This window comes from Schistocerca serialis, chromosome 1 (genome assembly GCF_023864345.2).
Source record: "Schistocerca serialis cubense isolate TAMUIC-IGC-003099 chromosome 1, iqSchSeri2.2, whole genome shotgun sequence".
NCBI lineage: Eukaryota > Metazoa > Arthropoda > Insecta > Orthoptera > Acrididae > Schistocerca > Schistocerca serialis.
The window spans coordinates 261,400,963-261,416,762 of NC_064638.1; the positions used below are offsets into that span (position 1 = coordinate 261,400,963).

At 38.8% G+C, this 15,800-nt stretch overlaps 1 protein-coding gene across 3 annotated transcripts in view; it reads right to left on the minus strand.

The window, feature by feature from the left end:
* The window catches only part of LOC126467302 (zinc finger protein 16), a 154,892-nt gene that overhangs the window by 47,098 nt on the left and 91,994 nt on the right, over window positions 1–15,800 (minus strand). For all 3 annotated transcript variants that reach the window (XM_050096453.1, XM_050096451.1, XM_050096452.1), the window contains exon 6: window positions 5,562–5,889. In XM_050096453.1, the coding sequence (XP_049952410.1) occupies window positions 5,562–5,889 (328 nt within the window). The remainder of the gene's footprint in view (window positions 1–5,561; window positions 5,890–15,800) is intronic.

Consider the following 15,800-nt stretch of genomic DNA (forward strand, 5'->3'; position numbering starts at 1 on the left):
ACAAGCACTGCATGACTGAATTTGGGAGTGAGGCAAACGGTGAGGCCTTTGGAAAGGACTGATACTTCTGTGGGACTAAGGCATCTGGAGGAAAGGTTCATGACTGCGTTGTGGGTCTGTTTAGATTCTGGGGTCTGTGTGGTGGTGGGAGGGAGTTTGGAGGGTGGGGTAAGTGTAGTAGGTCTGTGAGACAGGGTTTGTCAGCTATGAGGGGACGAGGGGGAGGTTTGGAGGTTGTTGTAGAGGTGGTGGACTGTGGCACTCCGAGGTGGGAATAGGAAGTGAGCAGGATGGAGAGCTTTTTGAGGTGGCATTGTGCACGTTGCTCGAGTTCCTGAGTTTCAATGTGTGTTATGGATTCCAAAAATTTGGGGTTACATAGCAGGAGAATTTTGCGGATGGAGAGAAGGTACTGCAAGGAGGATCAGGTTGATATGGTTTTGTAGGACTATGTTGGTGAGGGCTAAGGATTGGCGGAATCTGAACAGGTGGAGGTCATTGTGGAAGGAGGGGTGGCAACCAGAGATTTAAAAGCTAAGCTGCAACCACTGTGGTGCATTCTATGTAGTCATGACAACCAACAAGCTATCCCTCCCCATGAATGGCCACCGACAAACTGTGGCCAAAAAACAAGTAGACCACCCTGTTGCTGAACACGCTGCCAAACATTATATCCCTCATCCCAATGACTGCTTCACAGCCTGTGCCATACGGATTCTTCCCACCAACACCAGCTTTTCTTAATTGCGCAAGTGGGAACTTTCCCTGCAATATATCCTACGTTCCCGTAGCCATCCTGGTCTCAACCTTCATTAGTCACTGTCCTCACCCATCCAGCTCCTTCCCTATTCCCATTCCAGCACAACACAGCTGTCGTTTAACTGCCACACCCAGTCTTTTAATTTCTTTTTATTTCTCTCCTTTCCACTACTTCCTCCACCCCCCCCCCCCCCCCTCCTTCTCTCCAGCCCTCTGTCTAAACTGCAGCACTTCACTGTCCGCCACCCCCACCATACTATCCCTCCCTCTCCCCGCCCCAGCCTCCTCCTTACCCCCACCTAGTTGCCGCTCCCATCATGAAATGGTGCTGCTGCTCGCAGTGTGGTCTCAGTTATCTCAGACTGCAGACGTGTGTGCAACTTGTGTTTGCATGTGTGTGTGTGTGTGTGTGTGTGTGTGTGTGTGTGTGTGTGTGTGTGTGTGTATTGCTGACAAAGACCTTAATGGCCGAAACCTATAATTGTGTGAATCTTTTTGTTGCGCCTATCGCGACTCAGTATCTCTGCTATATGGTGAGTAGCAACTTTCCTTCTCTAATACTGTTACATTCCATCCTGGATTTTCCATTGTTCAACATAAATGTCTGATATTCTGAGCTCGAAATTATTCTAAATGGCTAGTCATCAAAGAGTTGATTTTTAAATGGAAGTCAAATGCTCTGTGATTTAAGAAATTCATTGCACATTCTCGCACATAGTTCAACTTGTGTAAAAGGAAATTTATTTTGACAGTAATGCTTTTCAAACCACCATTCACAATATTTTCCCACAACCTGTTAGAAACAGGTTTGTTTCAGCAGTTGCCAGAGAGTTCCACATAACAGGCACCACTGCACTTGCGCAGTTACAGTGATGCAGGAAGCCCATATGTTCTTGCATGTAAAACATTAAAAGATCTTAAATTATGTCATAAAAGAAAAAATACAATATCAGAGGACACTTCAAGAGCATTGGAATTTCGTGAACCATACTAAAATGTGCGCATTTAAAGTGCATACTTAAAGTGCACATTATTATGTCCAGATTCCCAATGAAGTAGGCCTCGATCTGATATTAAGCTTTTCACTGTGGTTTTTCGGGATGTAAATTTTCTTGGAGTACCAGTACTGTATTAATTCATGTTTGTTTCTTCATTATGGCATAATCCCATACATGCTAGAAGATGAAAATGTGTACTTGAAATGCAGTGAACTGTTGAAACTAGCCAAAAGTGTGGAATTAAACACTCCGTTTCAAATACATTGACTGCCTCAGTGGAAAAGATTAATAAAAGCCAAATTTCTTTAGTAAACCAACAAAAATAACTTCATTGTTCTGCAAGGCGATTAATGCTTGACTGTCAGAAAGGTGGAAACAAAATAAAATCTGAAACTAATAACATATTTTAGCTTTCCATAATTACGTGAATGTATTTTAATTCACTTGATAGCTCCTGGCCACAGAAATCTGTTTTGTTCTCATTTGATATGAGAGCAGTAAATGAAGAGGAAACAGGAAAATCATTAAATGTAAGCATGGGTCACCTGGAGACTACACAATTCCCCACTATAACTCAGACTGTGACTGCTTTGCACATCAGCCCTGGATCTATCTATGATATTTCCAAACCGGGGCAACACTAGATAGTCAGTCCCGCCCCCCGTCCCCCCCCTTGAGTGTTTGAGATAGGATGTCAAAAAATTTTAAAAAAACTGAATTTTCAAAAATATGTTCATTTTGTAGCGCACATCTTTCTGAAGATGTCTGATAAATAAAACGTGTTCAAGGAAAGGTAAAACATGTTATTTGGTCTTAAGTGTGCCAAAGTGTAGTGCCACGCCTCTTCACAGGATTATTTGTATTTGGGAGAACAAGAACTCTTCAGGCAATTTGCACTCTTTATTGCCTATTAGCTAACAACTTGCTGTTTTGTGGGACATAAAGTTAAACATAGGATACATTTAACCAATAAAGACAAGCAATACAGTACACATTTCTTCAATCCTTAGCTCCTATCATTTTTTTTCTCTCTACAGCTTTAAATGGCATGCATTCCTTTCTGTGAAAGAATTTATTACCTCATCAAAGTTCGTCAAGCATTTTGCTACATGAAAAATCGAAATGTCGTCTAATACCGCAAAAGCTGTTAAAACAAATAGTATCCAAGATTGGTGTGGTCTCTCAAACTGATTATGTCGATTTTGTCACTGTCTGCTAGATAAAACAAAATATGTCTTTCTAATATTGCAGCAATTGTAACACACACCAAATAAATGAGACTGTTTTGGCACAAATGGTCATTTTTATAACACAACAGAATATAATTCACATAGACCAACATAAAATGCCTCTTAGGCCTGCTACAAGCGAAACGCTTTATCTTAGGAAATAGTTGCACATTTCATTCATATGCTCCAGTTTCTCGAACATGAGATCAAAAAGCAGTATTATGAAGTTTTTACATAAATTTGGTATCGTCATATTCTTCCATAACTTGTGTGACGTCTCTATTTCTTCTTCTTCCATGTTCTAACAAACAATCTTGTCATCACTAATTCTGGAATTATTGCTGCCTTTGTCAAAACTTATTCGCCCGTTAACTTCACTAACACTGCCAGAATCATCAGTTTAATTATCCCGCGATTATTCTCCAGTTAGTTCGTACAACACGTTTTCCGCGCTACTTCCAGAATAGAACTTAATCGGCTGTTAGCCAGGTACTGTACAACTGGCCCTTACTAGCGTAGCGATCTGGCCAAAAATTTTCTGTCAAAATTTTATTTTCTTAGATACACGAAGAAGATAATACATAATCTTTCTTGCCTATAATTCCTGTTAGTTGTTTATATACACTCTGGTAGTCTGAATCTATGGATTTCGCTAGCAATTATAACAATGCTGATCGTTTGCAAACCCAATCAACCACATAATCAGACAGTGATTGGCGTTCACACATTCGGCTTTACTCCACTCAGCTCGTATAGCACCATCCACTACTGACTGCAGGAAAGTTTATTTCTAGATGTGAAGAGGGTCCCCCTGACAGAGACATCACGTACACTACGCATGCATTCAAAAATCAACTTATGATTCATTCGGAAATCAACTTAGAGTGTGTTCAAAAATCAACAGGGATGTGTTTCAAAATCATATGTGTGAGTAATCGATAAACGAACGTGTGCTGGATGCTAGGCGCTTCGTGAAACAAGGTTTGTTCTCTTCAAGAATAGGAAATTGATGACCCCCCCCCCCCCCCCCCCCCCGAAATTGTCACTCGGGCCAGATAACTCGGTTTACCCCACAACCCCCACACCTAGATCTGGGCCTGCTGCACATGCGTGAATCTGGCAGCTTCGGTGCGGCAGTAAAAATTTTCCTAGTGGCATCTATGGCATCTAGCTGCTTGCTGCGACTGCTTACACAGCCAACAGCCACATTTCTATAGCCAGAAGTGGGAGAAGATACTACTCATACGTGACTCAACTACACATATAAACAGTTGTGACGTTATGTTCATTGGAGGCAATTTGTCGTTCTGAGGCATAGCATAGTCTACTTAAAGCCTTTGACACATTTTGCTGTTGGCAGACGCTTGTATGAGCACTATGTTTTGTTACTGTATATTTACCCCCCCCCTCCCCCGTTTTATCGCTGCAATGTTACTCTGCCGGAGTGGGATACAGTAATATCCCTTGTTGAAGTATCGGTTCTTACCAGTCAAAATCACAAAAATTCAACTGAAAACTAAAAGAATGAAAAATTACCAGGATTTTCCTAGTTTTCTCCCAGATGAAAAAACTCCCAGGTTTTTCCCAGTTGTCCCAGGTCATATATACCCTGCTAGTGAAGTAACATTATATTCTTCTTCACTTTCTTAGCCACTAAATTCAATGTCAAACTCAGGATCACTATAACTATCCTTTTTTGAAAGCATTGCCTAAACAACAATACAGATGTCTGAAAGCATGTGTTTTGTTGTCAAGTATCCAAAGCTGTACACACTAAACACAATATCTAGTGGGAACCACATCAATCAAAACACGACAGCCAAGCTACAAATGTAGTACCAGATGCTCTCTGGTGACTGAACACATAACTACCAGCACTGAAATGGATATAAGTGGGGTTTTATTTTTTCAAGGGTCTGTTCTGAAGTTGCCCAAATATACTCAGAATTTTAACTTTCTGTCAAAATAATAAAAACAAGATAAGTCAAGTTTTTAAGTTAAGGGATTCAGAGCGCCAATCACTGGCATAGGGCCATTTATCAACCAGCTGTTTCAGTCTACCTTATACAGCAAAGTCTGCTGAAATGTTGTGGTAAACACAAGTTTGCTTGCCCTTAATTTATTAAGATGGTAGTACACCATTCAATTGATTAATCCTTGATTACTTGGATACAACATAGCAGTCAGCATTGACGTGTGAAGTTTTGCATTTACCACAAGCAGTGTTCAGAAGGCATGCAAACAGTTTCTAAGGTTTTACAGTTTCATGAATATGGCCAACCTCCCTCGCTTCCCTCCCATCAATGACTCAAAAGCCAAATATATCTCTTTGTATTCAGGTAAATCACTTCCTTTACCAATTTCAGTTGTAACTTAAATGACCAAGCAGCATATCAGGGCCTCCCGCACACCTACTTTTCTAGTGTACATCAAATTATATATAACACAGCCCACACGCAAATAATTGAGTAGATTTTCATAATAAAATGACTCAAGAATGCATTTTCATGATGTCTCTATAACTTTTCAATCACCTGGAAATAAGAGCACTCAAATTATGATAAATTAGCCTTACCCTTTGATTAAACGCTCGTGGACAAATTGGACATGCATAAGGCTTTTCTCCAGTGTGTATCCTTTCATGCTTCCTGAGAGTTCCCCCATCCGCAAAAGCTTTCCAACAGTACCTACATCCATATGGACGTTCTCCAGTGTGTATTCTGGCGTGAATTTGCTGACTACTACGAGAACCAAAAGTTTTTCCACACTGTAAACAAGCAAACTGACGTCCTGAACTGTCTCGGTTATGACTGTGACGATGGTTGATGAGTGCACGACCATCTGGAAATTCTTCACCACATTCTTCACAAGCAACCGCTTTATCACGATGTGACACCATATGCCTAAAACAAATATGAAATGTAAGCTTACACACATCACTAAGCTGCAAATGGCATTAACATATTTCAGCACATTAAAATATTTCATACATAGTGCCTATACACATTGTTTGTCTGCAAGAAACTGGAAATGAAGAACTTCATAAAGTAAATCAACACTGTCTCAACAATAGCAACTTTACACACTGAAACGGGAAATCACAATTACACAACTGTTCTTGAGTTATGTTACGGGTAAATGAAACTTACAGCAAAACATAAACAATGTATTAAAATCAGTAAATTTTTATCACTGACAAAAGGGGAAAAAAAGGTTTTAGATCAATATTTTTCTAGTCAATAACTTAAGATGAGAAGAGGAAAAAAAATGGAATATTGCAGAAAGTGGGAAAATTGCTACATATTTTATGAAGGAATCAGTCACTTTAATGAAATATCATGTTCACATGAGAGGAATGCAAGCATGTGTTTCAGCCACAAGCTTTTTTCACTTGCCCACAGTTTGCGTGTGTGATGTAGTGGAACATTTTGCTATAAAGCATAGCAACACATCTCACTTTCCTTTTACTACACCAATGTAAGAGATGTACGCATAAAAAATGTAACTTTCATTAGCAGTACCATAAAGAGCATCTACTGTGTCCAGGTTTGTTACAATTCATGGGTAGATATGAGAAAGACAAATGTGGGCACTGTGCAGAAAGCGATGACGGATGTGTAATTTGGACTGGCCAATGAGGGATCACTTCCACTTTGCAGGCATATTTTGGGAGTGCAAAGGCCTCCAAAGAAGAATGTTGTTATATAGACTCTATGCTGTACTCTCTCGAGTTAAGTACAAACTTATGGTTTTGGTCAAGCACTGAAGCATCATGTATGAACTTGTCTGAAAAGCTTTGTTTATCAGCAGTTGTGAGTTGATAACTTATTTGAATACAGAAGAATTACAGAAACGGTGTTTTGTGATTTCGTAGTGAGTTGTTTAAATGTGAAAGCTCTTTTATAGGCTTCCCTCCATTGCAATTGGAAAAGAAGTCAGTGGTCAAATACTTGGCATTGCACCATAACATAAGGAGTAAATGAGATGATGAGCAGGAAATTCAGGAAAGAAGGTAACTGTTATTACAGGGAAAGAGTAAAAGCTTGGCATCTTGCAATATATTGATCACTTAAAATCAATCCACAACAAGAAAAACACCTCGTGTTGTCCTAAGTGAAGGGTACAGATGAGACGAAGTAAAATAAGAGCTACAACAAGAAATTAAAATTATAATTTTACAAAAAATGGGAAGATGTACATCATTGTCTACGGTGATGGAAGTAAAAAAGCTATCAAGAATTGTATTGTAAACATATACATTGTAACAGTGCAAATGACAGCAACAGACTACAGAGATTTTTGAAACGCAATTTCGATGACAATGAGTGCTGTAATGGCATCCGATGGCAACACTTCATTGCTTTGCACTTAACGGCATTAAAGTTGAATACGAAGTGGCTACACAGCCCAAGACTTGCACAACTCACATGACAGCATCGACAGGGTGCTACAGCAGCTGGTTCGGCAGATTATGTGAACTGCACAGTGTACCAAGTCCAGAATTTGTGTATATTTATTTAATACGAAATAACTGACTGTGAATGACATTGACTAACACTGGGTGTAAATATGTTGATAGACAATGGAGGTTTTTAGTGTGATATAAGCTTTAAGTTGGATGGTAATTTAGATTACATGCATATCGCTACCAGAAGTATGGATAGTACAGCCGCAAAATAATAAACAATTAGATGATTTAACCACAAAAATAGGTAAAATTTCCAAATTAGAGGCAACTTTAGCCAAATTATCTAAGGAGTTTGAAACAAAAATAGTCGAGCATGATGACATAATTAAACAAGAAGTGAAAATACAGTTTAAAAATGTAAATGATAAGATGATGACAGAGAAATCACCTTCGAGCAATTATGAAACTACATGCAATCCAGTCTCAGAGATTCAAGATAGGGTAGAAAACTTATTGAAATTGCTAGCAATCCAAATACTTTAACTGATTTAGAGTAGCATCTAGAAGAAATGGTAGTGCAAAAAGTACATGAAAAAGTAGATAACAACAGTGAGTTACAGAAAGTATGGAAAGAATTAGATGATGCTAAACAGGTACTTAGAAGCAAAACAGCTACTTCTAACAAAGGGATTATTGATAAGAATATTTTCTCAATCTATACCTCAGAAATTGGATGATAAAAAAAAATTGCACTAGGGTATTTACTAGCTGATGCAGTGGAATGGGGAACAGCTCATTCAGAAGAATTTAAATGTTCAGAAGATTTTCAGGAAAACTATGAGAACATGTTGGTCCACTAGTTTGCAAGAAAAATCGACACTATAGTTATCAGATCTTAAGAACTATAATAGTCCATGGGGTACTTTAAGAAGTATATCACATGGCATCTGACTAAGTCTAAGTGTTTAGATAACCCACCAGATGAAAAACATTTGGTTCAGGTGCTGGTAATGAGACTGCTTTATTTTGCACATAAAGAGATATTATACATCTGGTGGACTACTGTAGAAAAATTATTGACATTTGTTGAAGGTTTGGATACCCTGAATGAAGAATTAGGCGATTTTAATCATGCAAAAAATTGGAATACACAAAATGGAAATACAGAAAATGAGGTACAACACTACACATAAATTTTCCTGGAATAAAGAGAGTAGATAGGAGACCAAATAAAGATCACAATGGAATGAGAAATAATAGCGAAAAGAATATTCACTGGTTTCTGTAACCAATGACCCAAGCAACACTGACAATGAAGTAAAGCACAATGTATCCTATGACAAAGTACAGATACAAATAATTATTCAATAATAGTTTTGGAAAATGGGCAGCATCCTGGGATGTGGGCCAAGATCCAGGATGGAACAAAACTACTGTTGACACATACACTGAAAAATTAATTGCATTCTCTCATACAATACCTACAAGAGAATGGCTATTACAAGAAGATAACACAAAAGAGGAAGAGCAATTAAAACCAATAATCAACAGAATGGTATTACATATAAATGTAGGTGTTTATATACACTCAGGAAGCGAAATTTCATTAATTTCACAAGAATACCTGAACACTCTTAAAAATAAGAACAAATGACCCACACTATCGATGACAGGGGTATATATCATAGGAATAGTGGGTAGTACAGGAAAGCAAATTAAAGAGGAAACTCAGCTGCCATTAGAGGTAAGTGATGTTGAATCTATGCAGATTCTGTTAAATGAATTGTAGCAATGAATTGCTGCAAGAATTAATAATTTATGAAGATGATATATTAATAGTATCCAGGACGTGGGAATAACATTGTGTATTATTACATAATATTCTAGAAAAGTTTCAGGTAAAGGGTATCACAATTACATTAGCAAAATTGCATTTAGGAAGGCAAGAACTGAGATTTCTAGAACATTTAATAGGAACGAAGGGAATAAGACCAGATCTCGAAAGAGCAGAGGTCATCACAATCTATCCGGAACCACAAAATGTAAAACAATTATGCTCTCTTCTATGATTAGCCAGATTCTACTGTCACTATATACAAGGCCAATCCACAAACAATCCTGGATTATTGTCATTACTGAAACAAATAACAAAATGCATATTGGGTGAAGGAGCATCCAAAGCATTCTGTGATATTAAGCAGGCATTGGTAAATGCATCAATTTTGCAACATCTGGTAATGCAGGTCTTTAAGTTAGCAACGGATGCTTCTGAATATAGTATTTCGAGTGAACTGTTTCATGGTGGGTGGAATCCTGAGTTAGAAGATCATAGAACAATAGTATCTGCTAGTAGAAGTCTTGATACACATAAACTAAATTATACAGTGACAGAAAAGGAATTATCAGCTAAATGGAGTATAAAAAAGTTTGATATGCTCATCTGCAGGTCCAAGATCAGAATCTATTCGGATCACCAAATGTTATCTTTCCTTACTGAAAGCAAGTTATTGCAAAACAGATCAGTAAGATGGGAATTATTCCTACAGGGATACCAAATAGAAATTAAATACATAAAGGGTGCAGAAAATACAGTACCAGATGCATTAGCATGACTACCTTCAGGTATGAATGACATAATAAGAACTACAGGACCATGAATAATATTCAGTATTAACTTCTTGACAATAAATTATATGAATGATGAGGTAAGAAGGTTAGCATTAAGAATGGATCAAGATAAATGAACAGATCTATATTTTAGGGAAAAGCTACGAAAATGCGAAGAAATAATGATGTTGATAGAAGATAAATCTATTTGAACGATAAAGGAAAAGCATAGCAAAAGCTGAAATGCTGAACTCCATTTTCAAATAATCCTTTACAAGGGAAAACCCATGACAATTGCCCAGTTTACTCCTCATACCATTGAAAAGGTGAATGAAACAAGTATTAAGGTCAGTGACAGTGGGAAACAGCTGAAATTGTTAAAATTGAACAAAGGTCCAGGACCTGATGGAATCCCTGTCAGCTTCTATATTGGATCTGCAGCCAAGTTAGTTGCTCTTCTAACTATAATCTGTCTAGACCCCTTGAACAAAAAAACATGCCCAGTTCTTGGAAAAAGACACAGGTCACAACCGTCTACAAGAAGGGTAGCTGGTGTGATCCACAAAATTACTGTCCAATATCTTTGATATCGATTTGTTGTAGAATCTTAGAACATATTCTGAGCTCAAACATAATGAGGTTTCTTGAACAGAATGACCTCTTTAACACCAACCAGTATGGATTTCAAAAACATACATAATGTAAAACACAACTCAACTCACACTTTTCTCACATGGTATGCAGAAAGCTTTGGATCAAGGCAATCAGATAGAGGTTATATTTTTTGATTTCTGAAAAGCATTTGACACTGTGCCACACCTATGCCTATTGTCAAAAGCAAGATCATATGGGGTATCAAGTGAAATTTGTGACTGGATTGAGGACTTTTTGTTAGGGAGGATGCAACATGTTATCTTGGATGGAGACTCACTGTCAAATGTAAAAGCAAATTTGGGTATGCCTCAGGGAAGTGTATTGGAATGCGTGCTGTTCATGTTGTATATTAATGATCTTGCACACAATGAAAGGAAATGAAATCCCATGCTTCTTTACAGAGCATAGGGGAACGATGCGGGAGACCCGCAGCGCTTTACTAGGCAAGGTCCTAGTGGAGGCAGTTTGCCATTGCCTTCTTCCGACCACGATGGGGATGAATGATGATGATGAAAACGACACAACACCCAGTCATCTCGAGGCAGGAAAAATCCCTGACCCCGCCGGGAATCGAACCCGGGACCCCGTGCTCGGGAAGCGAGAACGCTACCGCGAGACCACGAGCAGCGGACTTGCACACAATATTAATAGTAAAATTAGGCTTTTTGCTGATGATGCAATTATCTATAATGAAGTACAATCTGAAAAAAGCTGCATAAATATTCAATCAGATCTTGATAAGATTTCAAAGTGGTGCACAGATGTTAGCAACTTGCTTTCAATGTTGAGAAATGTGAAACCGTGCACTTCACAAAACGAAACAATGTAATATTCTATGACTGTAACATCAATGAGTCACTATTGGAATTGGTGAACTCAAACAAATACCTGGGTGTAACACTTTGTAGGGATATGAAATGGAATGATCAATGTGGGTAAAGCAGGTGGTAGACTTCAGTTTATTGGCAGAATACTAGGGAAGTGCAACCAATCTACAAAGGAGATTGCTTACAAATCACTCATGCGACCAGTTCTAGAATATTGCTCATGTGTGTGGGACCCATACCAGATAGGACTAACAGGGGATATTGAACATATACAGAGAAGGGCAACACGAATGGGCACAGGTTTGTTTAATCCATGTATGAGTGTCACATAGATAATGAAAGAGCTCCTTTGGCAGACTCTTGATTGAAGACAGATGTAAACTATCCTGAGAAAGTATGTTAGCAAAGTTTAACCAGTTTTAAATGATGACTCTAGGAATATACTACAATCCCCTACGTATTGCTCACTTAGAGGTCATGAGGGCAATATTACAATAATTACTGCATGCACAGAGGCATTCAAACAATCATTCTTCCCATGCTTCATACTTGAATGGAACAGTAAGAAAACCTAATAACTGGAACAATGGGATGTACCCTCTGCCTTGCACCTCGTGGTGATTTACAGATTATTGATGTAAATGTATATATCTTTGTCTGAATGTAATTTTGGTTAATATATGCATGAAATTATATACTATAAAGAAGGCAACCATGGACATTGAAATAAACTTCATGCAATAATATTTTATAGATATAGGAAAACCAAAAAGATTATTGACTGACAATAGAGCATAGTCTACGAGTACAAGTTCTAAAGAATTTTTAGCTTGGGAAGGAGTTATACATGTATGTATATCAAAATACCACCTTCAACTGAACCCTTGTGAGAGGATTATGAAGAAAATTTGTCGTTTATTTAGAACACGTTGCTCATACAAACATACAACTTGGGTTCAGATGGTTCCGGAGTTCCAAGTAATACTGAACAAACTACCTGATATGTCAACAGGATTGTCCCCTGTGAAAGTATTATATAAGTACTTTTTCAGAGAAACTTTGCTAAAGTTATTTAAATGGCCATCATTACGAAATATAGATTCTGAGTGTTGTGACTCACCAATCTTTCAAAGTGCCGCCGTGCAGTTACGCGCGCTTGGGCTGCTGAACTTCACGGCCTCAGTCGAAAGCGTCAATTTGTTACTGACGTTCACAAAGAATCCTACGCCGATTCCATGGTACGGGATGCTATTATCCGGTCGGCGCCCGACAAGGAAGTTAGGCAACGTGCCCTTCAGTTGGCAAATCCAACTCTAGATGAAGTCCTATCCATCGCTCAGTCTTTTGAAATTTCTCGCACTGCAGGAGCGCAAATAGAGGCATGGGGTGATGTCGGGGAAATACAACCTCTGTGCGCTGTTGACAAAGCTTGCGACGTGTCCCCGCCGGCTGAAGTGGCCGCAGTGCGCTCCCAAGCACAGCCTCAGCCTAACCATAAACAAACCTCTAAGAAACTGCAACAAACGCCACAGCAACTTCCTTAACGCCCGCGGTGTTTTACGAAACATTCACGAGAGGATAGTTCCCAACGTTGCGCCGTGTGTCACAAATGCAAAAAGAAGGATCATGTGTTATCCGTTTGCAAATCTGACCACATACCTGATGTTCATGAACGGGACGCTGATTCTGCTTCTGTGTTGTCTGTCAATTGCACTTCTTCCCTTTCAGGGAAGTTATTCCTCACTGTCCAAATACTAGGTCGGGATGTTCACATGCAGGTGGATACCGGTTCTGCTGCCACTATCATCAATTCTCAGACGTATCTTCAGTTGAGTTCTCCAATCCTGTCACCTGTCACTAGGCAATTACGGACTTACAATAAACAGAAGATTTCTCTCTTGGGACAATTTGATGCCGAGGTATCTTACAAATCTGTCGTTCGCACTGTTCCCATATTTGTGGTCGACCATAGTAACACGGAGAACCTTTACGGTTTCGATGCCTTTCGTGTTTTTGGGTTCTCCATAGATGGCTCTGTCAATATCGTCTCTGATGCTATTCCTTATGCTCAACTGGATTCCTTGTTGACGTTATTTTCATCCCTTTTTTCTCCTGGGTTAGGCCGTGCAAACGACTTTGAAGCTCATATCACGCTCAAACCCACTGCTCGGCCTAAGTTTTTTCGGACACATCACCCAAGTCTCCTGTTATAACAACCGGACTTGCCACAACGGGCAGATTGGTGCATGGGGCACCAGCAGAAGCGACCCCCACGTCTTCTGTCATTTCGACCCAGTATCATCGGGGACACTTCCGTCCGTACGGGAAGCCTCCTCCTCGAGACTTTACGGCCAGTCAAACAACACCTATCGACGTTAGCAATCTACAGGCCACCTCCATCAAGACATGAGCAAAAACTTCAAAGGGGGGAAAAGTACTGTGACTCGCCGATCTTTCAAAGAGCCATCGTGCAGTTACGCGCGTTCTTTACATGTGGCGCTGTCTGCCAGCCATGCAGCAGTAGCGCCACATAAGCGGCCAGCCAGCCAGCGGCCGCTAGACTCGGACTCAGTTCGGATTTGACTATTTATTTACTTGATCTGTGACTTACATGTATTGTGTCGTCCTTGAAATATTTGTTCAACTTGAAGTTAAAACACTGAGGAAGTTAATAAGATAGTAAATGACAATTTGAATAGGCAGGCAGAAATAAGGGAACACAAATATAATGAAAGCGCACAAATACCATCAATTAATATAACTGATTTAGTACTAATAAATGAGTATCGTCAGAGTTCAAATATAAAGAAACAGATGAGGAAGTTTTTCCAAAATATGCTGGACCTTTCAAGATAACAGGGATATCACATCCCAAAACAGTTCTATGACTGATCCCAAAACAGAACATGAAAAAGGACATTATAACACTGATACAATAAAAATGGTTATTCCGCAGGATAGCCTGTCCTCTTTGCAGATAGGCACAGTGACGACTGCCAGGCTCCAAGTCAATTACTTTATTTACTTTCCACCTTAGTTTTCTATGACACAATTTCTTCCTCTTTAACTATTCTATTGTCTTTTAACTTTCTCCTATTATCTTAAAGAATTTTTGCCAACATGAGGGGTATTTTTAAAAAGTTACAGATATACCTGTATTTCGAGTATGTAAGTATAGCATAAGCTTCGTAAGTCACTGCAGGGAGGTAAAGATTCACTTTAATAACTGAAGAAAATACTAGAGTACAATCAAATTAGGTGTTTATTTCTACAATCTTTATAAAAATGATCTAAATACTTTTATATATTTTGTACATGGGATTTCATACTTTTTCCTTCCACATAAACAATAGGTTGGATTTTATGTATGTTTTATAGGGAAGTTTAACTACTACTGGAATGAGTAACATATTTTTCTAAGTACAGTAGCATACATCATACATTGGGTATATATAGAATGGCCAAGTACCCACATGGTTGTTAAGATCCACAAAGGTGACTTGACAAAGACATTAGGACAAATGACAACAACTAAATGACGAATAATGTGTGGCTACCAGATCTCTACTGGCTATCCATAGGGGTCGGTTAGGATCAGTTTTTTTGGATCTGCGATGGTAAAACTCAATCTTTTCTGCAGCGAATGATCACCATCTTCTTCCAGTATAACAGACCGCCGAATTACAGGCCCATACCACTAATGACAATTTGCAGTAGGGTTTTGGAGCATATACTGTGTTTGAACATTATGAATTATCACGAAGAAAACGATTTATTGACACATAGCCGGTACAGATTCAGAAAATATTGTTCTTGTGAAACACAACTAGCGCTTTATACACATGAAGTAATGAGTGCTATCAACAGGGGCCATCAAATTGATTCCATATTTTTAGATTTCCAGGTGGATTTTGATACCGTTCCTCACCTTCTAACCAAACTGCGTGCCTATGGAATATCGCCTCAGTTGTGCGACTGGATTCGTAATTTCCTGTCAGAAAGCTCACAGTTCGTAGTAATAGATGGAAAGTCATCGAGTAAAATAGAAATAGTATTTGGCATTCCCCAAAGAAGTGTTATAGGCCCTCTATCGTTCCTGATCTATATTAAGGACATAGGAGACAATCTGAGTAGCCCTCTTAGATTGTTTGCAGATGGTGCTGTCATTTACCATCTTGTAAAGCCATCAAATGATAAAAACAAATTGTAAAATGATTGAGATAAGATATATGTCTAGTGCAAAAAGTGGCAATTGACCCTGAACAAAGAAAAGTGTGAAGTTATTCACATGAGTACTAAAAAAAATCCGCTAAATTTC